Source organism: Neoarius graeffei, chromosome 10 (genome assembly GCF_027579695.1).
Source record: "Neoarius graeffei isolate fNeoGra1 chromosome 10, fNeoGra1.pri, whole genome shotgun sequence".
NCBI lineage: Eukaryota > Metazoa > Chordata > Actinopteri > Siluriformes > Ariidae > Neoarius > Neoarius graeffei.
Window position 1 is genome coordinate 60,591,478 of NC_083578.1, and position 27,844 is coordinate 60,619,321.

The 27,844-nt window shown below is 37.5% G+C and overlaps 1 protein-coding gene across 2 annotated transcripts in view; it reads left to right on the forward strand.

The window, feature by feature from the left end:
- The window catches only part of cpne5a (copine Va), a 251,172-nt gene extending 223,646 nt beyond the window's left edge, over positions 1-27,526 (forward strand). For both annotated transcript variants that reach the window (XM_060931999.1, XM_060931998.1), the window contains 7 exons: positions 5,881-5,927; positions 6,661-6,842; positions 7,330-7,457; positions 11,156-11,258; positions 18,863-18,920; positions 19,273-19,346; positions 27,338-27,526. In XM_060931999.1, coding sequence (XP_060787982.1) covers positions 5,881-5,927; positions 6,661-6,842; positions 7,330-7,457; positions 11,156-11,258; positions 18,863-18,920; positions 19,273-19,346; positions 27,338-27,526 — 781 coding nt within the window. The remainder of the gene's footprint in view (positions 1-5,880; positions 5,928-6,660; positions 6,843-7,329; positions 7,458-11,155; positions 11,259-18,862; positions 18,921-19,272; positions 19,347-27,337) is intronic.
- The last annotated feature ends 318 nt before the right edge of the window (positions 27,527-27,844 follow it).

A 27,844-nucleotide genomic window follows, 5' to 3' on the forward strand; every position in this document is an offset into this window, starting at 1 on the left:
ACGTACACACTATGGAAAGAAAAACATCTTAGTTTTGTCTTCTTACAGGTTTGAGCATTTTAAAGACTATTCTTTAATGGTAGAATAAAATGGTGAAAAAATAATCATCTGAACAAGGAAGCTATGAAAGAACAACACAAAATGTTCGCTTCTATTTTCTACTCACCACATTTTGTTCAATAGCAAAAGGACACTGACATAGCTGACACTGTGTGGGTATCATTGATAAGACACATACCGTAGCAAAGCCAGCCACAACAAACAGAGCTATTATTATCAGTACAGTTCTCATCATTTTGTGTTGCCAGGTCTTCTTTAGCTCGCCCTGATGAAAAGACCTTCGAAATTGATACCTTGATTACAGGAAAACAGTAATCTGTTTGTTCTGTGCCTCCTACCATACTGCTGTGCTTTGAAATTGATATTATTTGCTATGGTGCTTTTTTTTCTACTCACCTTTACCTTCATACAGTTCCACATTTTGTACAAAATCATTTTCTACTAGTCATTATCAAGACATCACATTAAAATGCAATTTACTCCTTTTTGGTTTCACATTGTGCCATGGCCTAGCTTCTCCTGTACCTTCTGAATAATTCATAAGCAAGCATATTTGAACTGAATTGCTTGTAATATACAGGATTTTAACAAGAGTTAGAAATTGTTACATCTGGCAGTGCTATTGCGCTACAGAAATGATGGCAAGTGAAAATACCTTCAGTATGGACAAATTTATAAAATTTCTTCTGATGAGATTATTATAAATCAAACATAGGATTATTCAGCCTGTTTTTAAATTATGTAACCCATTTCAAGTTTTAAAATTTCTTATTCTCGTCATAGATAATTTTGCTTCTTACTGCAATTAATGCTTAAAATGAAAAGAAAAAAATCTGCCAATAGAACAAAGCTATATATATTTGCTTTATTATAATCTTACATATAATTGGAATTACTAGATAAGTCTGGCTATATTGATTATAACCATTCTTTGCAGTGTGTAATAAAAACAAAAGAAGTAAATTATACACACTCATATACCCGAACCACACACCAATCTTATGCAATTTAGTATTTGGGTGATAACTAGCCTCACATTACTGTAGTTGATAACAGCTCTAATATGCCCTAATGGTTCTGCTATCTCAGGGCTGCATGTGTTCCCTTATTGATCAACGGCTAGCCTGATTTCTAATCCATGCCTGGAGATGTTTCACAGTTATACCTCATCTAATGACAGAATTCTGCTCTGTGTCAGTCAATCTTAAAATGGGACAGGGCAAGGAGTTAGGAGGTGTGTGAGAGCACGAACGAGAGTTGATTGTGAGGGATATGACTGACCTTTCAGGCTCCAGTGATCCATGGCGGACTGATGGCTCCCATGCGCATTGTTTGAACGTGATCTAATCCACTAGTAAACAACTTCCTGTCATGTGTCCGCCTGTTTTGATTCCCATGACCTTTGCTGTTTGTGCTAAAATGCTGTTGAATTTCTTTCTATAGTGGATTTTACTCACACCAATGCTAAAGATCTTTTTGTGAAAATAATTTTCATTCTACCAAGTAGTCGAGTGAAATAAAAAAGAATATTTTTACTATTTAGGTAAAAAAAAAACGCTTGGAAACAATGTACACAGAGCTTATATACTGTTTCCTGTAATCTTAATTCATAACCATAACTCCTAATCCATTCAGAAAGTAAACTGGATGGATGGCAAGTGCACAATAAAGTTGAATCAGCTGAGTAGAGTGTGTGTGTGTGTGTGTGTGTGTGTGTGTGTGTGTGTGTGTGTGTGTGTGTGTGTGTGTGTGTGTGAGAGAGAGAGAGAGAGAGAGAGAGAGAGAAAGAAAGAAAGAGAGAGATCACACATTAGAACTTTAGCCTTCAGTTTATAGACAGTTTTTCTAGACAGTTATAAGACTGATGACTAATAGGAGTTGAGGTCATTCCTTATCCCTGTATTTATCTTCTGTCCATTTTTTCAAAGCTCACTGACAGCTCTGCATAGATAAAACATTACTCTGTTTCAACATCACATTCGTAAACTCTGTGTAAAAGTGAAGCTTCTATAAAATGTGACATTCATAAACAAGTCTAGTGAAGTAAGTGTCATAATAAGATTCTAGTATCACCATATCCTAAAAGAAGTCACTTCTGTCAGAACAGCCTGATGGTAGCTGGAGATATCCAGTATAATACAGATAACACAGTATAACACAGATTAATGTACAAATCTGGACGCTCTCTTGTAGTAAATTTGAAATAATCCAAAAACCTTTGAAGCTGACTGAGTGCGAGAAATGAAGATAAGTAAGTATAAGGAGAAACCATAAATAAACACCATTGTGCTAACATCACATCCTACTGCTTTGCATTGAGAAAGGAGCAAAACAAATTGCACTTGAAAGAACAGTTCTGCCAAAAATAAAGCGCACACAATTTTCTTCTAATCTCATGTCAATCAGCCAAAAAAAAAAGTTTTTCTTTGTTTTGAACAAGAGCTACAAGGCTATGGGAGTAACACTGTTTTCAAACTCTATTGCAATCAGTGTTTTTCTTGTGTTTCTTCCATGTGCACAGATTATACAGAGTGTTTCAAAAAATTTGATATTATTTAAGATGTAAATATTCCAGAAGCTACATAGTCTTGGCAAATGAAACTGAACAGGTTTAATGTTGAGCAATATAAGATTTATTCTTCAAAATTTGAATGAGAAATTCAAGGACATGTGGATTCCATGAATGATTTCACAAATTTTCAATATTCGCGAACCCACTCGACCGTCTCTTCCAATGCTGATGGTCGTCCAGATCCTTTTGCCCTGCACAGACAGCCTTCCTCTTTGAACTTTTTGTGCAATGTCCAAATCTGCATTGCAGCTGGTGCATTTTTAGAGAATTTTCTCATAAATGCCTGCTGCACAGTCTTGTTCGACTGTGTTTGAGCGTACTCTAACACACAAAACGCCTTTTCTTTTCCAGTGAATGGCATTTCTATACCTAAAAAGATAAAAACAAAAAACATTAAACATAAAATTTGTTTGCGAGGGGTATATAGGAATCACCCTGTCCATCCATCCATCCATCCATCCATCCATCTGTCCATGTGTTTGGAAGTGCAGCTCCTCCTAAACGGTTTGATGAATTTTGATGAAACTTTACACAGTTGCAGTATACCGCCTGAAGATGTGCATGAAGGAAAATAATCCTGGTCTGAAGTTTCAAACGGGAGATAATTCAACTTATTCCCTTACATATGGCAATATACGATGACAGGCTAGTAAGCGTGGGGGGTGGGGGTGGGGGGTAATTCTATAGTGAGTTTACTCACAGTTCTAGTTAAATTACAAGTTTAATAAGCAAATTTGAGCCTAATATTTGAATAATTTGACCATTATCATAATGAGGGCTCCATGGATAATCTCGGTCCATAACTTATACTACCTGTCTTCAGTATGCCTGTTAGAATAAAAAACAAAGAGCAGAAGATGCTTAAATAGCCCAATGAACTATAGCCAGGATAAAGCCTCACTCTGTCTGTCTGTCTGTCTGTCTGTCTGTCTGTCTGTCTGTCTGTCTGTCTGTCTATCTATCTATCTATCTATCTATCTATCTATCTATCTATCTATCTATCTATCTACTTTTGTATATGCTGCAATACCATTCCAGTGTTTTCCAATTAAAGGCAATAAAACAATGCAATCATATAATACATATATGTGGACTTGCAGAAAAGGAAACCTGAAATTTGATTGTTCACATTTTATTACAGACACCACCCTAAGAAACAAACAATGTGAATAGATCTTTTTATGATGTGATTTTTACCTTTCCCAACTTTGTTGGAGGAAGTTACGTTTTTGTCTTCATTTGTTTGTGTGTCTGTCTTTTCCCAACGTAACTCAAAAAGTAATGAACGGATTTTGATGAAATTTGATGTACAGCTTTAGTGCTATCCTATGTTCAAGTGATTTGATTTGGATGTTAATAATATATGGCTTGGTGGAGGTATGCACTCTACAATGTGCCATTCTAGTTTTTGTGATGTGTTAGGAGCTCATCTCATTCTCATTATCTCTAGCCGCTTTATCCTTCTACAGGGTCGCAGGCAAGCTGGAGCCTATCCCAGTTGACTACGTGCGAAAGGCGGGGTACACCCTGGACAAGTCGCCAGGTCATCACAGGGCTGACACATAGACACAGACAACCATTCACACTCACATTCACACCTACGGTCAATTTAGAGTCACCAGTTAACCTAACCTGCATGCACAACAAATTCCTCAGTGTTGAATTAACACTTTCAGAGTTAATTTGTGTCCAATTGGACCTATATAAACACAGTAGGGTGTTAAATCAACATTCTGGGTGTTAATTCAACACTGGGGATTTTGCTGTGTGTCTTTGGACTGTGGGGGAAACCGGAGCACCCGGAGGAAACCCATGGGGAGAACATGCAAACTCCGCACAGAAAGTCCCTCACCGGTCACGGGGCTCAAACCCGAACCTTCTTGCTGTGAGGCGACAGCGCTAACCACTACACCACCGTGCCACCATGTTAGGAGCTATTATATAAATATTAAAACATCAACAAAGCAAATCAGAAGGTAGCCTCCATGCCGAGGCACAAGTTACCCCTATATACAAAGCTAATGAAGTTAGCAAGCAAAATAAGCTTATAGTCTCTGGTTTACCATTATGAAAACAGCAGAGCTAAACTAGAAGGGCACACAGTAGAGTGCATTATCTCCATCAAGCCACAGATTATCAGCATCAAATCACTTGAACCTAGGATAATACTCAAGCTGTACACCAAATTTCATCAAAAATCCATTCACTACTTTGAGTTATGTTGGGAAGTGCAAAAAAAAAAAAAAAAACCTGGATCCACATTCAGTACATTTGTAGATTTGCATCAAAATCTGATCAACTGTTCCTTGGCCCATGGTCCACCTTTCCTCAAAATTTGTTCACTGCTTTTTGACTTACGTTGAGGAAAGACAAACAAATGGAGGTGAAAACATGACCTCTTCCAACAAAATTGGTTGGAGGTAATTATCTCACACAATATCTCAAACTGTGTTATTAAGTCATCTCAAATGCTTACTTATGTGATTACTAATATTATACACTCCTATCAAAACTGGACCAAAAAAACCTAAATAGCAACCAATTTGTAGTCAGAAACTTCTTTGTAGATACTTTTGAGATACATGGACTCTTTCTTCAGATCTAATCACTACTGGCTTGCACTCTGGACAGCTGTCAGCAGTATTCTATATCTTTGAGCTCTGCCATCCTCATACATTTATAATGGCCTGTTATAGGAATCTGTGGGTAGCTAGCTGTGACAGGTGAAGGGAATAAATGATGGAAAAGCACCTGCAATCAGCAGCTAGGCTGCGTCTCCCACTGACCTGACAATGGTCGCCTGCTGGCTAGAATGAAAGAGGAAGGTGTTGGGGCAGATTGCCCTTTGCAGGATGATTTGGTTGGAATCCCTTTTGCAGTCACTATCATAACAATTTAAAGAATTATTTTGGTTGGGAAAACTGTCCTAAATCCAAAGCAGATTCTGAAGGATGGCAGTACAGAGCTGTACAAAGAGGGAACACACAGCAGGAAAATGAACTAACACAATGTAGGCCCATAGGGAGCCTCTGATTGCACTAGTTTGCTCAATCAGATGGCTTCCGTGCCAAGGCAATGTCTGGAGAGTTTATGCTTCAAGATGAATTGGAGTGAACAAGCTTGATATTTTTGCTCATTGTCAAGGTTTTTTTTTTTGTCCCTTTCCAGTGATATTTGGTATGAAATCTCTCTCTTATTTCTGGTAATTTCTTCTTTTTCTTATTCAACTCTTGCTCCCTGTTTTCTAGCACTCAGATCCATTTCACCGTGGCTATTGATTTCACAGCTTCCAATGGTGAGAATTTCTTCTTGTGTTTTTATGCTATTTTCTGACTTAATACAACATTGACTTATGAATAATGATGAAACTCATGGGCAGCTTTATAGATAGTTTTGATTGTTTATGACGATGTTTTGATTATTGCATTTTTTATTTTTTATCTTTCTTCTTTACTGTTCAGAATCAATCAATCAATCAATCAATCAATCAATCAATCAATCAATCAATCGTAGATTTTCTCCAGGCAGATGTCCCTCTACCGTATATGACCACGCACTCAGAATGGTTAATTGCGGGCTAAGCGCTGTTAATGATACTGAATTGGGCTTACAGCATAAAAACAAAAGAATCCACTAAGGTACATCTAAAATGTTACATGTGCGCAAATTTAGATTTTAATACATTATAATTAACTAAAGAAGCATGATTAATGTTTTTCTCTGTCTGAGAAGCTTTGTGCTTAAAAATTTCATCTTTCGAGCTTAGTCACTTTCATTTAGTTAATAAATATGCATGAAGGGCTTTTAAGACGGATAGAAATGCACACAACCCTCAAAGGATCATCCAATTGTTCTATAATGATATAGCCTCTGTGTGACTCCTTTCTTAAAAGGATGTCTTATTCCTGGCAGACAGCTACATTATTATTATTATTTTTTTAATATAGGTAATTTTTAATATAGTTGGGGGGGTTTGCCATTTTCTGCTCGTAGTAAAACAGAACATGTCTTCATTTCTCTTCTCTAAGGGAATCCATCTCAGTCCACATCTCTGCATTATATGAACCCATACCAGATGAACGCCTATGCTATGGCACTAAAGGCTGTGGGGGAGATCATCCAGGATTATGACAGTGATAAGATGTTCCCAGCGCTGGGCTTTGGAGCCAAACTCCCCCCTGATGGCAGGGTGTCTCATGAGTTTCCTCTGGTAGAAACTGCACTGCTCATTATTACTGTATTAAGATGTAATGTTTACAGCCCTGCATAGTTGCCTGATATTTGTCTATTTTATTCTCATTTTGAGTTTCCAGGCATTGTTGTCTTTTAATGTTTAATGGTGTAGATTTTATCTGCAGTATATTTAATATATATATGTGAAACTAGTACTTTATATGACTGCATTTCTTAGTTTATCTTTAATGTATGCATAAAGCTCTATGAAAAAAAACCCCTTATATTGCTTAGTACTCACATTGTAGCGTTCTTCATATCTGTGAACTAATACACTTAATTAATCTTCTCTCCCTCCCTTCTTCTCTTCTTTATACCCCCATTTGCACCATTCCAGGCCATTTTTAATACGTTCATATCTGCATTCACTCACAGTGCATTACACTACTTTGATTGTCATGACTGTGACTAACTTTCCCAATTATTTACCTATTATGTATGATATCTCTTGTTTTTAATTAAAGAATGGTAATGTAGATAACCCATACTGTAACGGCATGGAGGGTATTCTAGAGGCATACCACCAGAGTCTCAAGACAGTTCAGCTTTATGGACCAACTAACTTTGCCCCAGTCATCAATCATGTTGCAAGGTGAGTTAAAAAAAAAAATCTGTTACAGCAATTTATACTATAGTAATTCCTAATTCCACAGGTGACTTTATACTATTGCACTTTATAACATTTTTGCTGCTGCATAATTTAATACACTTTCATATTTAATTCTGTGCTGAGCCAAATTGCAATGAAATTTTGTTCTGTGTACACTTGTTGCATACTGAATGACAATAAAGGTTGTCTAAGTCATAATGCTGTTAAATGCTAGGTTATGATTAATTAATTTTCTATAGCAGTAGCTCTGAGAGAAATTCCAGCTGCAAGGTTTATATTAATGTGCTGGTAAGAATATGTTATTGTTTCTATTAGTAGCAATTTACAGAGTATTGTGGTCACTCAATAATAATAATAATAATAATAATAATAATAATGCAAGTAATTATTAAAATCAATACAAAATAGTGCAGCTTTCTCTGAGGTGATGTTTAGTTAGAATTTTTGGAAGGACTCTATAGTGTCTCTATACAGGTATATGCTTTCTATACAGTCAAGTTAGAAAGTCCAGGGAAACAGGAAAAGCTGTTTAAGTTTTCCACAGGAAAGCCTTCAGGATAGAAGACTTTGAGCTTTGCATTTTCTCTGTAACCTGACAAGCTGCGTTTTTTGTTTCATTACCTTCACAGAGGGAAAAAAAGCAACAAGGCTGGTGAGGGAACAACTGGTTTTAGCTGTTATAATATATGTGATAACAGGAACTAACTTGGTTCATGGACATTTAAATAATATTGGCTGGCTTTGAGTGGTCTATCAGATATATTCCATTCAGCTAGCATGATATTAAATGAGTCGAAGATGAATTCAGTATCATGCTAGCTGAATGAAATATAGCTGATATACCATGAAAAAAGCCATTATTATTATTATTATTATTATTATTATTATTATTATTATTATTATTATACATACACATTCGATGGAACAATTATAGATTTGTTTACAAATTGTTACAGTCACTTGCTAGCACAGAAGTTTTACATGTAATACGTATCTTATGGCATTTTCAATTCACTGCAACAGTTTACTGCAGGCGCTGCTGGTGAACAAAGAAATGTTTCTGCGCATGCGCAACAGAAAATTCTCTCATTGAATATATGCATCAATTCCGATGTGTGACGTCATGTTGTCTTAACAACCATGCAATATCGTAAACCATATTCAACAATCATTCTCCATTGGGTAGAGTGACATAATACACGTAGGATAAGCGATACGTTAACAATATTGAATGCTATCAAACCAAATGAATGAAACCCGCTAGAAGGGAATAGAATACATGTTTTTATTCCACCAAAAAAATGTCCTGTATGTATAATAATAATAATAATAATAATAATAATAATAATAATAATATTGGCTGGTTTTTTGTGGTATATCAGCTATAGTCCATTCAGCTAGCATGATATTGAACTCATCTTCGACTTGTTCAATATGATGCTCGCTGAATGGAATAAATCTGATATACCACGAAAAAGCCATTATTATTATTATTATTATTATTATTATTAATAATACATATTTCATGGAACAATTATAGATTTTACAAAAAGTTAAGGGGGGGGGGGGGGGACTTACCAATATTGAATGCTGATTTTGAGTGAATGTAATTCAATGTTCTGTCAATCCATTGTACAAAGTCAAAGATCTAACAATAAAAATGGTACAAGTCCAAAAAGCCTGAACAACAACCCAATTTATACAAGCTATATACAGATTGATAGTTCAAGTTCAGACTTACTTTTGGTAGGAGTTAATTGTTACATTGCAGTTGTTCAAAACAAAAGGGCTTTGCTGAGTGAAATCCATGAGTGAAATCCTCTTGTAAAAGTCTCCATCATTTTTCTTCACCTCCAAGTAGAACTTTAACAATATTTCCGCTATTGCTCTCTTTCCCAGTTTTTCAATGTCCATTGGTATGTTTTTCTTTTGTAAATATACGTGAAGAATATCCAGTGACATTTTGGTAGCCTTTCAAGTGTTCAGCGTGTCTTTCTCTTTAAATCTTCCACTTTTAATGAAGCAAACCTTGCCACCATGTTTGTGTACAAACTGTAACAGTCACTCACTAGCGCAGAAGTTTTACATCTCTGACGTGTCTCTTTTCCAGTTTTTCTCTTGTAAATATGCGTGAAGAATATATATTGAAGTTTTGGTAGCCTTTTGGGTGTTCAGCACATCTTTAGTTTCAGTTTATTTATTTAGTGCTTAAACCTAGCACTGAATTAACCCTGTCTTCTCTCTCTCCCAGCTGACAAAGAAATGATTGTGTGCATGCGCAACAGAAAAGTTTTGTCATTGGATCTTCGCGTGTGACATCGTGTTGTCTTGACAAAGTGTAATATTGTAACAATACTGCACGCTCATTCTCCATTGGGGAGAGTGGCATAATAAATGAGGATAAGCGATATGATAACAACATTGCATGCCATCAATAAACCCGCTAGAAGGGAATAGAATACATGTTTTTATTCCATGGAAAAAGTGGCCTGTATGTATAATAATCCACAATACTGAACATAACTATAAATTATTTAAAAGTACCACATGCCATTTTTTAATTTATCAAACTTTTAATCACTGGCAAAGTGCTGTGGAATTAATTAGGATGAAATGTTATGGGAAAAGAATCAGCTTTGGGGGTGATTTATTTATTTATTTATTAACTAATCTTTTCAACAGGATAAACCCCTTCAGACAGTGTCTGCTATCACTGGGGGTCCAAATTATTACAATTGAAAAACAATTGATACAGTACATCTGCTGTGTTTTGTTCTTTACACATGCATTAATCATTTAAAAGTACTTAATAGATACAGTACAGAGTTTCAGATTTTGACACATCTAAAAACTATCACTGTTTTAATCATTTAAAAGACTTGGTAATGACATTGGTTGAGTTTGCACACAGAATACAAATGAAGAGGAAATTAAAGTGCCAGTCAAGTAGTAGCCTAAGCTTGACACGTGTTGTTGTTTGCTGCCCGCTGATGGAAAATAAATGCCTCTTGCGGTTAACTGAAATGAACGGGTGTTGTAGAGAATGCCTAATCCTCTTGTCTAGATTTTAATTAAACATGTCATTATGTGCCAGGCCTTGACAAGACAGAAAAGATATTACCCCATGGGACCTGATGGGACCCAGTGCCCATTTTTTTGAAGGTCATTATAGTACACTAATGAGACAAGCTGACGTTTTTTTCTGAGTTGCATTCATTTCATTTGAAGGCTCAAGGAACAAATGACATCATGCATATCAAACCTGCCTGCTTGATTTTACATTAAGCAGATAAGAAGAGATCACTGCCGTAAGTTATGACAACAGAGAGGTTTAATCTGCAGCCTGATCTTTTATGGTTTTGTAACCTGCATGAACCGATTTAATCACAAAGTGGTGCGGAGAATTTGATGATGATAAAACAATACAGAGTCTGAGATCAAGCGGCATCCAAGAGGAAAATGTATGGATTTTAGGCTGCCTATGAAAATGGATTATAACCACGTTCAGTGGTTTGTTTCATAATCCTTTTTAGTTCATGTGATTTATTAATGGTTAATCATTCAAGTGTTTCACACATTTGTAAAGCAATTTAAGTCTTTCACATTTTTAGGTGCATTTCTTCTCTATACTTTGGAGTGTGCTGATGCTTTTTTCGTGTGTGTGTGTGTGTGTTTATTAGATATGCAGCAGTAGTGGAAGACGGCTCACAGTACTTTGTGCTCCTCATCATCACAGATGGAGTTATATCAGACATGGCTCAGACCAAAGAAGCCATCGTCAATGTGAGTATCTTTCATGTATATATCTCCCTCTTACACACACACACACACACACACACACACACACACACACACACACACACAGGTCTTTCTGTCTGCCTATTTCTCCTTCTTTGATTTCTCAGTGTTTCTGTGTTTATTACATCATTTTGAAACAAAATGCCTGTACACCAAAAAATCAATAGGAGGAGTGAAATCTCTCAACAGCTGCATCTTCAGAAGCTTTTCTGCCAGGACAACCGTCAGTTACCCAGCAGACTGGATTTAAAGGGAATTTGCGACTGTTAGTCAAACCATTAGAACAGCCACACCTTCCTTTTAAGATCTTGTCTGCTGCTCTGTCTCTTCACATCCATCAACCTTGTTTTTTGCCATCAAACTCAGACGAGGAGACTGAGTTTAATACCATCCTTGATGAACAGGTCTGTGTATTTTTAAGGTTCATCAAGCTGAAAGATGGTGAATATGACTTTTATGGCATATTAAATATTTGTATTTGAGCAAGAACATTTTCAGTAAAGCATGTCACTGAAACAAGTACATTGTTCGGATTGAACAGGGAATGCATCCTTAACAAATATAAATACAGATACAAATATTAGGTGGACTGTCTTTTTTTTTTTTAATGCTTTCCAGGGCGGCATGGTGGTGTAGTGGTTAGCGCTGTCGCCTCACAGCAAGAAGGTCTGGGTTCGAGCCCCGTGGCCAGCGAGGGCCTTCCTGTGCGGAGTTTGCATGTTCTCCCCGTGTCCGTGTGGGTTTCCTCCGGGTGCCCCGGTTTTCCCCACAGTCCAAAGACATGCAGGTTAGGTTAACTGGTGACTCTAAATTGACCGTAGGTGTGAATGTGAGTGTGAATGGTTGTCTGTGTCTATGTGTCAGCCCTGTGATGACCTGGCGACTTGTCCAGGGTGTACCCCGCCTTTCGCCCGTAGTCAGTTGGGATAGGTTCCAGCTTGCCTGCGACCCTGTAGAACAGGATAAAGCGGCTAGAGATGAGATGAGAATGCTTTCCAGAAAGCGAAACTATTTGAGAGTGGATCCTGTGGGGAAGAAAAAAAATTCACAAGGCTGCAACAAGATGTACAATATGCTCACGCATACTGCTTGATAACGAAATTTGCAGGACAGTCACAGATCATGATTGTTAACATGAACCTGCGGCACTCCTTATTAACCACCTGCTGGTTTAAATTAGGCCACTAGATTATATTTACATTTACATGACAGTTTCATGCACTTTAAATATTCCTACAGTGGTGCTTGAAAGTTTGTGAACCCTTTAGAATTTTCTATATTTCTGCATAAATATGACCTAAAACATCATCAGATTTTCACACAAGTCCTAAAAGTAGATAAAGAGAACCCAGTTAAACAAATGAGACAAAAATATTATTCTTGGTCATTTATTTATTGAGGAAAATGATCCAATATTACATATCTGTGAGTGGCAAAAGTATGTAAACCTTTGCTTTCAGTATCTGGTGTGACCCCCTTGTGCAGCAATAACTGCAACTAAACGTTTCCGGTAACTGTTGATCAGTCCTGCACACCGGCTTGGCGGAATTTTAGCCCATTCCTCTGTACAGAACAGCTTCAACTCTGGGATGTTGGTGGGTTTCCTCACATGAACTGCTCACTTCAGGTCCTTCCACAACATTTCGATCGGTTTAAGGTCAGGACTTTGACTTGGCCATTCCAAAACATTAATTTTATTCTTCTTTAACCATTCTTTGGTAGAACGACTTGTGTGCTTAGGGTCGTTGTCTTGCTGCATGACCCACCTTCTCTTGAGATTCAGTCCGTGGACAGATGTCCTGACATTTTCCTTTAGAATTCATTGGTATAATTCAGGATTCATTGTTCCATCAATGATGGCAAGCCGTCCTGGCCCAGATGCAGCAAAACAGGCCCAAACCATGACATTACCACCACCATGTTTCACAGATGGGATAAGGTTCTTGTGCTAGAATGCAGTGTTTTCCTTTCTCCAAACATAATGCTTCTCATTTAAACTAGAAAGTTCTATTTTGGTCTAATCCATCCACAAAACATTTTTCCAATAGCCTTCTGGCTTGTCCACGTGATCGTTAGCAAACTGCAGATGAGTAGCAATGTTCTTTTTGGAGAGCAGTGGCTTTCTCCTTGCAACCCTGCCATGCACACCATTGTTGTTCAGTGTTCTCCAGATAGTGGACTCATGAACATTAATATTAGCCAATGTGAGAGAGGCCTTCAGTTGCTTAGAAGTTACCCTGGGGTCCTTTGTGACCTCACCGTCTATTACATGCCTTGCTCTTGGAGTGATCTTTGTTGGTCGACCACTCCTGGGGAGGGTAACAATGGTCTTGAATTTCCTCCATTTGTACACAATCTGTCTGACTGTGGATTGGTGGAGTCCAAACTCTTTAGAGATGGTTTTGTAACCTTTTCCAGCCTGATGAGCATCAACAACGCTTTTCTGAGGTCCTCAGAAATCTCCTTTGTTCGTGCCATGATACACTTCCACAAATGTGTTGTGAAGATCAGACTTTGATAGATCCCTGTTCTTTAAATAAAACAGGGTGCCCACTCACACCTGATTGTCATCCCACTGATTGAAAACATCTGAATCTAATTTCACCTTCAAATTAACTGCTAATCCTAGAGGTTCACATACTTTTGCCACTCACAGATATGTAATATTGGATCATTTTCCTCAATAAATAAATTACCAAGTACAGGTAGTCGTTGACTTACGACCTATGTGACTTACGACCGATCGACTTTACGACCGTCTGGTTATGACTGGCAATGTTTCCCAGCTGAGCTAGCTGAGCGTACGACAGTTTCCGCCCCAGCTCCAGGCACATGCGCAGTCTCTCTCGTGCTCTCTCGTGCACGCCGTCGTACAGTTTCCGCCCCAGCTCCCGGCAGCGCCTCTCGCCGCGTACAACAGTTTCCGCCCCACCTCCAGGCACATGCGCAGTCTCTCTCACGCTTCCTTGTGCACTCCGTCATACAGTTTCTGCCCCTGGTTTATGAAACGAGCAAATGCTCCCGCCAGCCCGAGCGCTGCAACAGCTGATGATGACATAGACAACCCACAGCCAAGCACCAGTGATGCCAGCAGTCACTAAATTTTGTATTTTGTTATGTTTTACATTTGTTTTTTGGTATGTTTCAAACTGAAATGTTTTCTATTTTTCACACCTGTATTTTGTATTTTTTGTTTTGCACATATTAAACAAATTGTACTGTATGCAGTGTAGTATGCAGTGTTTGACTTAAACCAAATAATGAGCCAAGGTAATGAAATAAGAAAATGTTGATAAAATAAGACTTTAAGATGATTACAGTATCATTACACATCACAGTATACTTACGTTCATTTAACATAGGCCGACTTACGACCAGATCGGTTTATGACCGGTCAGTCGTAACCAAACCCAGTCCTAAGTCAACGACTACCTGTATAATATTTTTGTCTCATTTGTTTAACTGGGTTCTCTTTATCTACTTTTAGGACGTGTGAAAATCTGATGTTTTAGGTCATATTTATGCAGAAATATAGAAAATTCTAAAGGGTTCACAAACTTTCAAGCACCTCTGTAGATTAGGGCAGATCACATTCTGAATATGCTCAGCATCAAGTAAAATCTTTCTTCTTCTTCTCTCTAGCCAGTCTTTTTTTTATGTGGAGTAAATTAAATTGGGCACTTTGCTCTGTGAAGCTCTTCTCCTCTCCACAGCTGTTGGTTAAATTATGCAGAAGGATTTCCTGACCTGACAGTCCAAGGTGACAGAATCAGTGACTGCACCCTAATTCATTTGTTCCAGTCCTGAATCTCTCTCTCTCTCTCTCTCTCTCTCTCTCTCTCTCTCTCTCTCTCTCTCTCCACATGTCAGAGGGACAGCCTTGGAAAGGCCTCATTTATGTATATTCCTAAGTTTGAAAAATGTTGCTGTTTGTTAACCTTTTTAAATGGATTGCTCTGCTGTCAGTTGTTCCTTGTGCTCATTTATTGATGAGAGATTGGAGCACTTGACCATGAAAGTTCTTATAATGAATAAGCAGAACAGTGGGTTTGTGTATCTCATGTACATGCCAGCATTTTACATTTTGCAACTTAATTATTATCTGGGTTAAGAATGAATACTAATACATTATAATACCATGGTCATGATTTGAACATGTGTGTGTGTTTTTTTAATGATTCTATGCTTATTGTACTAAGTGTATAAATGAATCGATACTTTGTGTAAATTTCACTGTGTGAGATTCAGAATTTTAGCACCAACAAAAACAAGAGCTTGAGCAATGAAAAAGCTTGTGGCATTGCTGTAGGGGCAGTAAAAGATTATTTGTTTGTGTGTGTGTGTGCGCACGTGTGTGTGTTTTTCTCTCAATTATGAACTCTGGCCCCTGAAAGCTTTTCCAAGAACACTGACCTACTGCTACCCTCATAATTTCTTGTTTGATTTGCCAAAAATTATTCTGGCTATGTCTGTAAAAATACAGTCCAAAACTTGGGAAGATATCTCAATTTTCTTATGACCTCTCATATACTTATTTTGTATAATTTCTCTTTTATTGGCCATCGTTGATATCATTTTAAAAAAGTAATTGCAAGCTTTTAATCATAAATGCCAAGAGGCTCTCAATAGTCATTTCAAACTAAATGGTTTGGAAATTGGAAATCATGTGCACCTTGTAAAATTCTGCACCTTTGCATACTGAGATTAGTTCTTCTGTAGTTCAAGCTATAATTCTTGCAGGGTTTTTTTTAAGCCATTTGCATTTATACTGTAAAACTGTCCAAAAGAAAAAAAATGGGCCAATGTCTTCCCAGTGCACAAATCAAGAGACTATAATCTCGAACTGTTTAACAGTTATTCCACGAAATCGAGTTGTACATGAGCTGATAGCTGATGAGGCACGGAGCCCCAAGTTGGCTAGAATCCATGTATGATGAGATTGAGTTTTTATTCTATATACATTCACTGGATTTTGAGAAACAAAGCATTTTTATTTTTATTTTTTACAAATTCGATAAATAAAAACTTTCTACAAACCGTCTGACTAACTAATTTCTGCTTAGAATGTAAACAAACCGATGAAATGACAGTAGCAATTTGTGAAAAATGCTATAATAATAATCCTTGAAAAATTAAACAAAAAAGATACGTTTTTACCATCAAATGCTTTTATTCCATATTTTATTGCTTTTTTTTGTATTTTTGGGGGTTTTATTTTTGAGTAGAGTTTTTATTTCATCGTCGGTTGGTTCAGCAGCATGCTCTGCCATTTTGTTTTTCTCTACTCACAGTATATGAGCTGATAGCCTAGTAGTAGAGTAGCCAATCAGATTGCATGGTTGCTCATATCCAGTGAATGTGGATAGAATAATAACTGATATCTATTCTTCCATGTTTTTTCTGGTCCATAGCAAATTACATTATCGTGTAAATTGGTTAATTATCTTGTTTAACAGCAAATAAGGTTTTTGTATATTTACTGTAGTCTTTGGCGAGTGTAGATTTATATATGATTTATTATTATTATTATTATTATTATTATTATTATTGTTGTTGTTGTTGTTCCATTTACTGGGCAGTATTATAGTTACTTACAGTATGTCATATATGAATATAAAGAACATTTAATAGAGAGCAAATTGTGTATGTTAATATGGCTATAATGTTATTGCCACAATTAATGTTGAAAATTGTTTAAGTCCTCTAGACAGCTGTGCTTGTGCACAGGCTTGTGATTGTGTGTGAGCTGAAGACTGACTCGTCTTGCTGATTGAAAGGACTGAAAAAAGGGCTTTGTGTGTGTATGTTTTTTGTGAAGATGGGGTTGTGCCTCCCATAAATTTTGATTGCATGTTTATGCAGTTCCATTGAGCGCTCATAGACCTCTTCTGTATTGAGAAAAAAAATCAAAATGCCTTAACCACATCCTATTATGCCCTTATCAGAGTAGTTTTCAGAGTATTTTTCACTTTTTTCCATTACCTAATAATGGGCAGCCTGTCTTGGCAGTTAAGCACCATACTTCCTGCAGATACAGCACCTACACTGAGCCTGAATAACACATTAATGTAATGACACTACTTATGAAAAGAAAAAAACCCCACCTCATTATGACATTTGCCCTAATGATTTCTATTAACCAATAGAATCATTAGATAATAATGGATACATCTTTTTTAATGGAATCCATGTGGCTAATTACCTTTCGGATTTTTCTCAATTATCCTCAGATGATAGAAGTTGCACAACCAGTGCAAATTATACAGTTTTGGAGGGTTTTTTAGATCATTTTTAGGATGGTGTTCAGAGTTGAGCTACTCTTCAGAGAGTTATGTGAAGATTGCGGATGCTGGGTGGAGTTGCCCTATGCCCTGGTTACAATTCAGACTTTGGACTTATGCCCTTTTTATTGCATGATATTGGCTCAAGCCACAAGCAGTTTTAAATCTAGCACCACTGACAGTTACAGTAGACAGGTGTATTGAATTTATCCATAACTTAAATTTTGGATATAATTAAACTACACAAACTTAGTTTGCAATAAGCATAGCAGATCCACAGACTACTGTTCATTTAAACCATGGGCACATTTTATTTACAGAAGCGCACACTCAATTAACCAAAACATTGGCATTTAAAAAAATAAAAATAAAATTGTGACTTAAAAGCATGATAAAATACACATATCTGAAGTAAGATGAGTTGAAGACATTGAAACTTTTAAACGCATCTAACAGTACTAAATTTTGAAAAAAAAAAATCCAAAGTTAATCGGTTTTTAGATTTAAGACTTCGACTTTTAAGTTATTTTTTTTTTATTTTATTTTTCACTCTTCACTCTTACTTCCTCCCAGGTACATGTTATGAATTTATGTCCTTGATTTAGCATCTTGTAGCTTCATTATGTAAATAAAATAAAATAATAAAATGTTTCAATAAAATGCAACATAATTGGATGTGCTGGATTTTAATAAGCTTCGAAACAATGAGGGGGAAAGACATTTTTTTCAAGTTGAAACAAATTTGCAGTGATTAATGTGATAAATATAACTATTCATGTGTGATATCCTTGACTGTTATTTGATGTTTATTCCAATGCTTTGTGTCTTGTCATTCATATACATCATTGTATTATTCTTTTTTATTTTTTATTTATAATTCATCTCTTGCTTTTATGTTACATCCTATTACAGTACATTTCAGAGGAAAGGAAAACACTTTCTGCATTTTCTATCAAAATCTTTTGAGCTTGTACTGTTGTTTGTATTTAAAGACAGTAGTCTAGACGCGAGATGCTATTGAAAGACCCCATCGTTGATGATTCTACTCAAGGACAATCTGGCAACATGTTATAATCAACTTCTCAAGTTTATAGTTACAGTACTAAACATTGTACACTGATTGTGACATTGACTATCTACCAATTAAATTACTTTTTCCATAAAAGTCTGGCAATATAAAATGTGCGCTTATATTAGAATTAAATTAGATGTGATTAATATTTATTCAAACTATTATCATTTATATAGTTATTGCATTGAATCCCCCCCAGTACCTTTTTGTTATTCTTAATTTATTTCTTCTTACAGGCAGCTAAACTCCCAATGTCCATCATAATTGTTGGAGTTGGTCAGGCTGAGTTTGATGGTAAGAATGAAGATCCCTGTGCCTCTTTTGCACTTCAAACACCAGTCTCTTTAAAAGTTTAATGCTCTAAGCTAAAACTTGAGTTTTGCAGCCATGCTCCTATGATTGGAGCCAAATAATAAGGGAGTTTTGGGATTAGACATCCACTAATTGTTGAGGTTTGGAGGTTTTGGCTAATAAGCAGATGTCAACCTGCTGGATTTGCACTGAGTTCACAGCTGTCGAATGTAATGAGCATGGAGCACCATCTGCCTTCAGAGCACATTTTCATTACATTCAGGATAATATATTTTTTTTAATTTTGGATAATGTTGACATGGTAATATGATGACTCATAAACTTATCTTTTCAGCCATGGTTGAGTTGGATGGTGATGATATCAGAATATCCTCAAGAGGGAAGCTGGCAGAAAGGGACATTGTTCAGGTAGTATTGCTCATATAGTTTCTACTACATAAAGACACTTGCACTTTTAAAATATTCTTTTTTGAAAGGGTTAATCCCTCTTTGATGTTCTTTCATCTGTATATAGATAGGTATTTGTATAAAAAAGTATCAATTTTACATTTTACTTTGATTCGAAGTACTTCCATATAAAACTGATTAGGGAGAACTACACATGAGCCCCCCCCCCAAAAAAAAAAAAAAAAAGGTTCAAAGCCTTATATAATATGATACTTACTGGAGGATAACAGGAGGATATGGTAACTGGGATAATTTAGCTTCTTAAAAGTCCTTAAAAGCTAGGTTGCTTTGGAAAGCTAATTGAAATATTAACAGTTCGGGCATTATGTGAAGTTCTATAAACTGCTGAGAATGTGACAATGTAAAATTAAGACTCAGATAATTAAGTTTTACTCGTTTTCACTTATGTGAAAGTTGGATTAGCTATTTAGCTAGTGCTAACATGGCCTACAGTACAATACAATACAGTATCTGGCAAAAGTATTCATCCCCCTTGGTGTTTGTCCTGTTTTGCCGCATGACAAGCTGGAATTAAAATGGATTTTTGGAGGGTTAGCACCATTTGATTTACACAACATGCCTACAACTCTAAATGTGCAATTTTTTTTATTGTGACGCAAACAATAATTAAGATGAAAAAACAGAAATCTGGAGTGTGCATAGGTATTCACCCCCTAAATAAGAGCTGGTCCAACCAATTCACTTCATAAGTCACATAATAAGTTGATTAAGATCCACCTGTGTGCAATCAGAGTGTCACATGATCTGTCACATGATGTCTGTATAAATCAACCTGTTCTGGAAGGACCCTGACTCTGTTACACTACTAAGCAAGCAACATGAAAACCAAGGAGCACTCCAAACAGGTCAGAAACAAAGTTGTGGAGAAGTATAGATCAGGGTTGGATTATAAAAAATAACGCAACCTTTGAATATTCCAGGGAGCACCATTAAATCCATTATAGCAAAATGGAAAGAATATGTCACCACTACAAACCTGACAAGAGAAGGCTGCCCACCAAAACTCATAGACCAGGCAAGGAGGGCATTAATCAGAGATGCAACAAAGACACCAAAAATAACACTGAAAGAGCTGCAAAAATCCACATCAGAGATGGGAGTATCTGTCCGTAGGATCAATTTAAACCACACAGCGGGGCTTTATGGAAGAGTGGCCAGAAAAAAGTCATTGCTTAAGAAAACATGTTTGGAGTTTGCCCAACAGCATGTGGCAGACTCCCCAAACACATGGAAGAAGATTCTCTGGTCAAATAAGACTAAAATTGATCTTTTTGGCCATCATGGGAAATGCCATGTGTGGCGCAAACCCAACACCCTGAGAACACCATTCCTACAGTGAGACATGGTGGTGGCAGCATCATGCTGTGGGGATGTTTTTCATCTGCAGGGACAGGAAAGCTGGTTAGGACTGAAGGAAAGACGGATGGCACTAAATTACAGGGCAATTCTGGAGGAAAACCTGTTTGAGTTCTATTTTGTCATCTTAATTTTTTGTGTCATACTTAAACAACAATTTTCACCTTTAAAGTTGTAGGCATGTTGTGTAAATCAAATGGTGCTAACCCTCCCCCCCCAAAAAAAAAAATCCCTTTTAATTCCAGCTTGTAATACAACAAAACAGGATAAACAAAAAGGGGGATGAATACTTTTGCAAGACACTGTATAGGGCAGTTATACTATAGCAGTGAAGAATAAGAGTAACTGCAAGTTGATTACTGAAGCTACTGTTCTGACACATTTTTATTGTGATGATCAGGTTGAATCATACATAGTTGTATAATACAACCTCAATTCCAAAAAAGTTGGGACAAAGTACAAATTGTAAATAAAAACTGAATCCAATGATGTGGAAGTTTCAAAATTCCATATTTTATTCAGAATAGAACATAGATGACATATCAAATGTTTAAACTGAGAAAATGTATCATTTAAAAAGAAAAATTAGGTGATTTTAAATTTCATGACAACAACACATCTCAAAAAAGTTGGGACAAGGCCATGTTTACCACTGTGAGACATCCCCTTTTCTCTTTACAACAGTCTGTAAACATCTGGGGACTGAGGAGACAAGTTGCTCAAGTTTAGGGATAGGAATGTTAACCCATTCTTGTCTAATGTAGGATTCTAGTTGTTCAACTGTCTTAGGTCTTTTTTGTCGTATCTTCCGTTTTATGATGCACCAAATGTTTTCTATGGGTGAAAGATCTGGACTGCAGGCTGGCCAGTTCAGTACCCGGACCCTTCTTCTACACAGCCATGATGCTGTAATTGATGCAGTATGTGGTTTGGCATTGTCATGTTGGAAAATGCAAGGTCTTCCCTGAAAGAGACGTCATCTGGATGGGAGCATATGTTGCTCTAGAACCTGGATATACCTTTCAGCATTGATGGTGTCTTTCCAGATGTGTAAGCTGCCCATGCCACATGCACTAATGCAACCCCATACCATCAGAGATGCAGGCTTCTGAACTGAGCGCTGATAACAGCTTGGGTCGTCCTTCTCCTCTTTAGTACGAATGACACGGCGTCCTTGATTTCCATAAAGAACTTCAAATTTTGATTCGTCTGACCACAGAACAGTTTTCCACTTTGCCACAGTCCATTTTAAATGAGCCTTGGCCCAGAGAAGATGTCTGCGCTTCTGGATCATGTTTAGATACGGCTTCTTCTTTGAACTACAGAGTTTTAGCTGGCAACGGCGGATGGCACGGTGAATTGTGTTCACAGATAATGTTCTCTGGAAATATTCCTGAGCCCATTTTGTGATTTCCAATACAGAAGCATGCCTGTATGTGATGCAGTGCCGTCTAAGGGCCCGAAGATCACGGGCACCCAGTATGGTTTTCTGGCCTTGACCCTTACGCACAGAGATTCTTCCAGATTCTCTGAATCTTTCGATGATATTACAGTATGTACTGTAGATGATGATATATTCAAACTCTTTGCAATTTTACACTGTCGAACTCCTTTCTGATATTGCTCCACTATTTGTCGGCGCAGAATTAGGGGGATTGGTGATCCTCTTCCCATCTTTACTTCTGAGAGCCACTGCCACTCCGAGATGCTCTTTTTATACCCAGTCATGTTAATGACCTATTGCCAATTGACCTAATGAGTTGCAATTTGGTCCTCCAGCTGTTCCTGTTTTGTACCTTTAACTTTTCCAGCCTCTTATTGCCCCGTCCCAACTTTTTTGAGATGTGTTGCTGTCGTGAAACTTCAAATGAGCCAATATTTGGCATGAAATTTCAAAATGTCTCACTTTCGACATTTGATATGTTGTCTATGTTCTATTGTGAATACAGTATCAGTTTTTGAGATTTGTAAATTCTTGCATTCCGTTTTTATTTACAATTTGTACTTTGTCCCAACTTTTTTGGAATCGGGGTTGTACATGTCACAATGTTTCAATGTGGTGATATTATGTACATCAGGGTAGTGTGTTTTTGTGTTACTGAGTTAGAACTAAGCAATATTGCACAAGAAAAAATGTGGTTGTATTAAATATTGGCATGGTTATAATTTGGTGCGAATATTCATAACTGCACAATTGCCAGTTCCATATTGCTTTTATACAACAGTTCTATAAACAAGACATTAATACTGAGTGACATTTCAAATGTTCTTTTTATTTTTGCTGCAGTAGTGGAAATAAATCCAGAAGAAGCCACACTAACTTTATAGTACATCAGCTAGTTGGCTAGCTCACATTCATTTGTACATTCTTGTTAAAGGTGCTTCCAGTAAAATTGGTGTCCCTTCTTTCTTTTCATCTTCATCTCACAAGTTTTCATTTTTTAAGTCAAAAGTTATATTCCTGAAAAGTATCATTCACCATTTCCACTGATGCCATGTCCTCTAGGAATGCCTCTCGACCAATCAAATTAGTGGACCGGAACTACTGTAACTGTTGTATAAAGAGGACATAAGGAAGCTGCCAGTTTGGATCTTGATGCATATTCATAGATCCTTATACTTTACAAAGTAAAGCTGTGGGTTTCATAGCTTCTTGTAGCCTTTCTTAAGGCAACATAAATAATTTATATATGTGGTGATTTTAATAGTTTAAAGGTCATAGGCAACGGTTTTCAATTTATGCACATTTGAAACTTTATATGTTAAAAAACCCTCTGTAATTTTCTTCTGGTCCCAAGAAGTATGGTTAATAAGTAATAATTAAAATAAGTTAGTGCGGATCGCGGCGAATTTCTGTTAGGCGATTTTCGTGACCACTCAGTGCATCACGTCATTCAAGACAAACAAACTGCTTGAGTTGAGTCCACTTCCATTTACTTGCATTGCCATTCGGCTTGAGTGCAGACATGCGTTCAGGAATTTCCAAAGAAAAACCCCATGCCTTATTGTTGTGCAGTGAACTGTAACAACGGGACCGGTTCAGGAAGAAGTTTTTACCTTTTTCCGAGAGAGGAGAAGAGGAGGAGAGAGTGGATTGACTTTTTCTGGAAGAGGTGAAGAAGCGGAGTGAGAGGGTTGGATTTTTCTGAAAAAGGAGAAGAGGCGGAGCGAGAGGATTGGCTTTTTCCGAAAAAGGAGAAGAGGCGGAGCGAGAGGGTTGGCTTTTTCCGAAAAAGGAGACGAGGCGGAGAGAGTGGATTGTGCATGTGAAGCCAGAGGGTTGTTTTTTTTCCAGAAGAGGAGAAGAGGTGGAGAGAGTGGATTGTGCACGTGAAACCAGAGGGTTGGCTTTTTCCGAAAGAGGAGAAGAGGCAGAGAGAGTGGATTGTGCGCGTGAAACAAAATCAAGTAGTCAAAGAAGAAACGGAGCAGCAATGCTCAAGCAAAAAGGAGAAGATTGGAGGTAAACATTTTTACTTTTGCTTGCAATTGACAAGTCAAGAATCCTGAGGGATCCTGTACAATCTTTGTGGAAATGAGACAAAGGGATATTTCTTCGCTTAGAGTAGGCTATAAATAGTATAATGCTGTGGATGGCAGGCTAATGTGGCCTACTGGCGCACTGTCAAGTAATCGTTACCTATATCCACTAGGGAGGGCGGTTTAATTATTCTTCAAAAGGGCTCTTATTTAGTATTACGATGAAAGTAGGAATTTATCATAACTATCAGGATAAATCGTTTGGGCGCAAGTCTTTTTGAGGTCTGGGGTCACTGCAATCAGAGTCGGCCGAGTCGCTGTCCGATTCCGAGGCTGCACGGTCAAACCAGTGAGCCACATTCACTGACTGCTTCACAACGGCCATAGGTTCATACGTATATGGTTTCACCTCTCGATATTCAATTTGGAGAGTTCCTATTCCAAAATCGCTATCACTTTCAGACATTTTACACAGCCTTTCACAACCAATGTCCGTACACGTGTGCTTGGTTCGCAAGTAAACACAGAACTGCTCCCAGTCTGTTTGGCTTAAATGACATCATAATGACTGTCCCCTGGCGGTGAAAGTGCACATAAGTGAGATGTAAACAAACCTTCAGAAATTGGGCAAAACAGTATATTTTAACCATTTTATTCAATTTTAGGGTGCAAATTAGACACTAAGAAGATTGAATTCACTTTTTGGGTCGTTCTTCGAGACAATAAAGTTGATATTCTACGTTTCACCTCTGACCATTGCCTATGACCTTGAAATGACAGCTTCAGGTGTACTTTACCATTATACTGTACACCATTTGATCATTTGCTATTTGACACACTTGTCAGTCAACTGTCAGAGAACCGGTATTTAGGTCTAAAAAGGTCTAAAAATTACAACCATGACCATGATGCTATTATGAATCTGGGTTTTTGGTTAGGAGCAGGCCATCTATCACAAGACAAAATCAGAATAGAGAATATTTATATCAAAAAATGAAAAAGTAAATGCACCCATGTTACCTTTGAAAGAGATTTAAATCTGATCACACCAATCACTTCAGGAGGTCTGAGATGCATTTTAGTTAAATGTTATCCAAGTGTAAATACGGTGGTGCTTGAAAGTTTGTGAACCCTTTAGAATTTTCTATATTTCTGCATAAATATGACCTAAAACCTCATCAGATTTTCACACAAGTCCTAAAAGTAGATAAAGAGAACCCAATTAAACAAATGAGACAAAAATATTATACTTGGTCATTTATTTATTGAGGAAAATGATCCAATATTACATATTTGTGAGTGGCAAAAGTATGTAAACCTCTAGGATTAGCAGTTAATTTGAAGGTGAAATTAGAGTCAGGTGTTTTCAATCAATGGGATGACAATTGGGTGTGAGTGGGCACCCTGCTTTATTTAAAGATCAGGGATCTATCAAAGTCTGAGCTTCACAACATGTTTGTGGAAGTGTATCATGGCACGAGCAAAGGACATTTCTGAGGACCTCAGAAAAAGCATTGTTGATGCTCATCAGGCAAGAAAAGATTACAAAACCATCTCTAAAGAGTTTGGACTCCACCAATCCACAGTCAGACAGATTGTGCACAAATGGAGGAAATTCAAGACCATTGTTACCCTCCCCAGGAGTGGTCAACCAACAAAGATCACTCCAAGAGCAAGGCGTGTAATAGTCTGCGAGGTCACAAAGGACCCCAGGGTAACTTCTAGCAACTAATGGCCTCTCTCACATTGGCTAATGTTAATGTTCATGAGTCCACCACCAGGAGAACAGTGAACAATGGTGTGCATGGCAGGGTTGCAAGGAGAAAGCCACTGCTCTCCAAAAAGAACATTGCTGCTCGTCTGCAGTTTTCTAAAGATCACGTGGACAAGCCAGAAGGCTATTGGAAAAATGTTTTGTGGATGGATGAGACCAAAATAGAACTTTTTGGTTTAAATGAGAAGCGTTGTGTTTGGAGAAAGGAAAACACTGCATTCCAGCATAAGAACCTTATCCTATCTGTGAAACATGGTGGTCGTAGTATCATGGTTTGGGCCTGTTTTGCTGCATCTGGGCCAGGACGGCTTGCCATCATTGATGGAACAATGAATTCTGAATTATACCAGTGAATTCTAAAGGAAAATGTCAGAACATCTGTCCATGAACTGAATCTCAAGAGAAGGTGGGTCATGCAGCAAGACAATGACCCTAAGCACACAAGCCATTCTACCATAGAACGGTTAAAGAAGAATAAATGTAATGTTTTGGAATGGCCAAGTCAAAGTCCTGACCTTAATCCAATCAAAATGTTGTGGAAGGACCTGAAGCGAGCAGTTCATGTGAGGAAACCCACCAACATCCCAGAGTTGAAGCTGTTCTGTACGGAGAAATAGGCTAAAACTCCTCCAAGCCGGTGTGCAGGACTGATCAACACTTACTGGAAATGTTTAGTTGTAGTTATTGCTGCACAAGGGGGTCACACCAGATACTGAAAGCAAAGGTTCACATACTTTTGCCACTCACAGATATGTAATATTGGATCATTTTCCTCAATAAATAAATGACCACGTATAATATTTTTGTCTCATTTGTTTAACTGGGTTATCTTTATCTACTTTTAGGACTTGTGTGAAAATCTGATGATGTTTTAGGTCATATTTATGCAGAAATATAGAAAATTCTAAAGGGTTCACAAACTTTCAAGCACCACTGTATATCTGTCTCTCCAAGCCACATTTGACTGCTCACAGTAGGTGTTACCACATGTTCAATTATAATGAGATAATTTGCATGTCATTGCTAAATACAGCTGGAGAATTGCAATCTAGCTGACCAGAGATGCATTTGACTACAAGTGTAAATGCATGTGATTATAATCAGGATACAAATGACCAGGTGTAAATGGGTTCTCTTAGACGTACAACATTTGAAACATCAAATGAAAGCTTGTGTGTGCGTGTGCGTGTGTGAAGAAATAGCCCACTGTCTTTAATAACCAAAATACTTTCAGTTCTTGCTGCTTGTGTTTGTTTCAATTCAACATGGTCTCAGGGATGCAGGAACAAGCTGCATTTACCTGTTTGTTGTGTCACAACAGTTTGTGCCATTCCGGGACTACATGGACCGAACAGGGAACCATATCCTCAGTATGGCACGGCTAGCCAAAGATGTCCTGGCAGAGATACCTGATCAGTTGATCTCTTACATGAAATCAAGAGGCATCAAACCCAACCAGACTCCACCAGACTGTAGCCCTTCTGTACTTAGCCCAACCTCCACTATCTGAGTTTACACAGGCCCAGATCAGACCAGAGTGAACAGGCTGTGGCCATCGCTTCCCTCTCCACATCTGGATCTTTTCACAATCAGTCCAGCAGTCTCTCTACAGGTGGACATGCTATACAGCACAAATAAACAAGCAATGACTACAGGGTATGGCTCACGATCCCTTCAGAATCTGAACAACAACAACAACAACAACCAGTGACACCTGATTTGACTTTAGCTGATTTGTTTGTGGTAAGAACACGTTTGGGTTTAAAATCTGTTCAGTATGAAAAATATGTTAATGCTTGGACAAGACCTGAATATTCTTTTGAGTCTA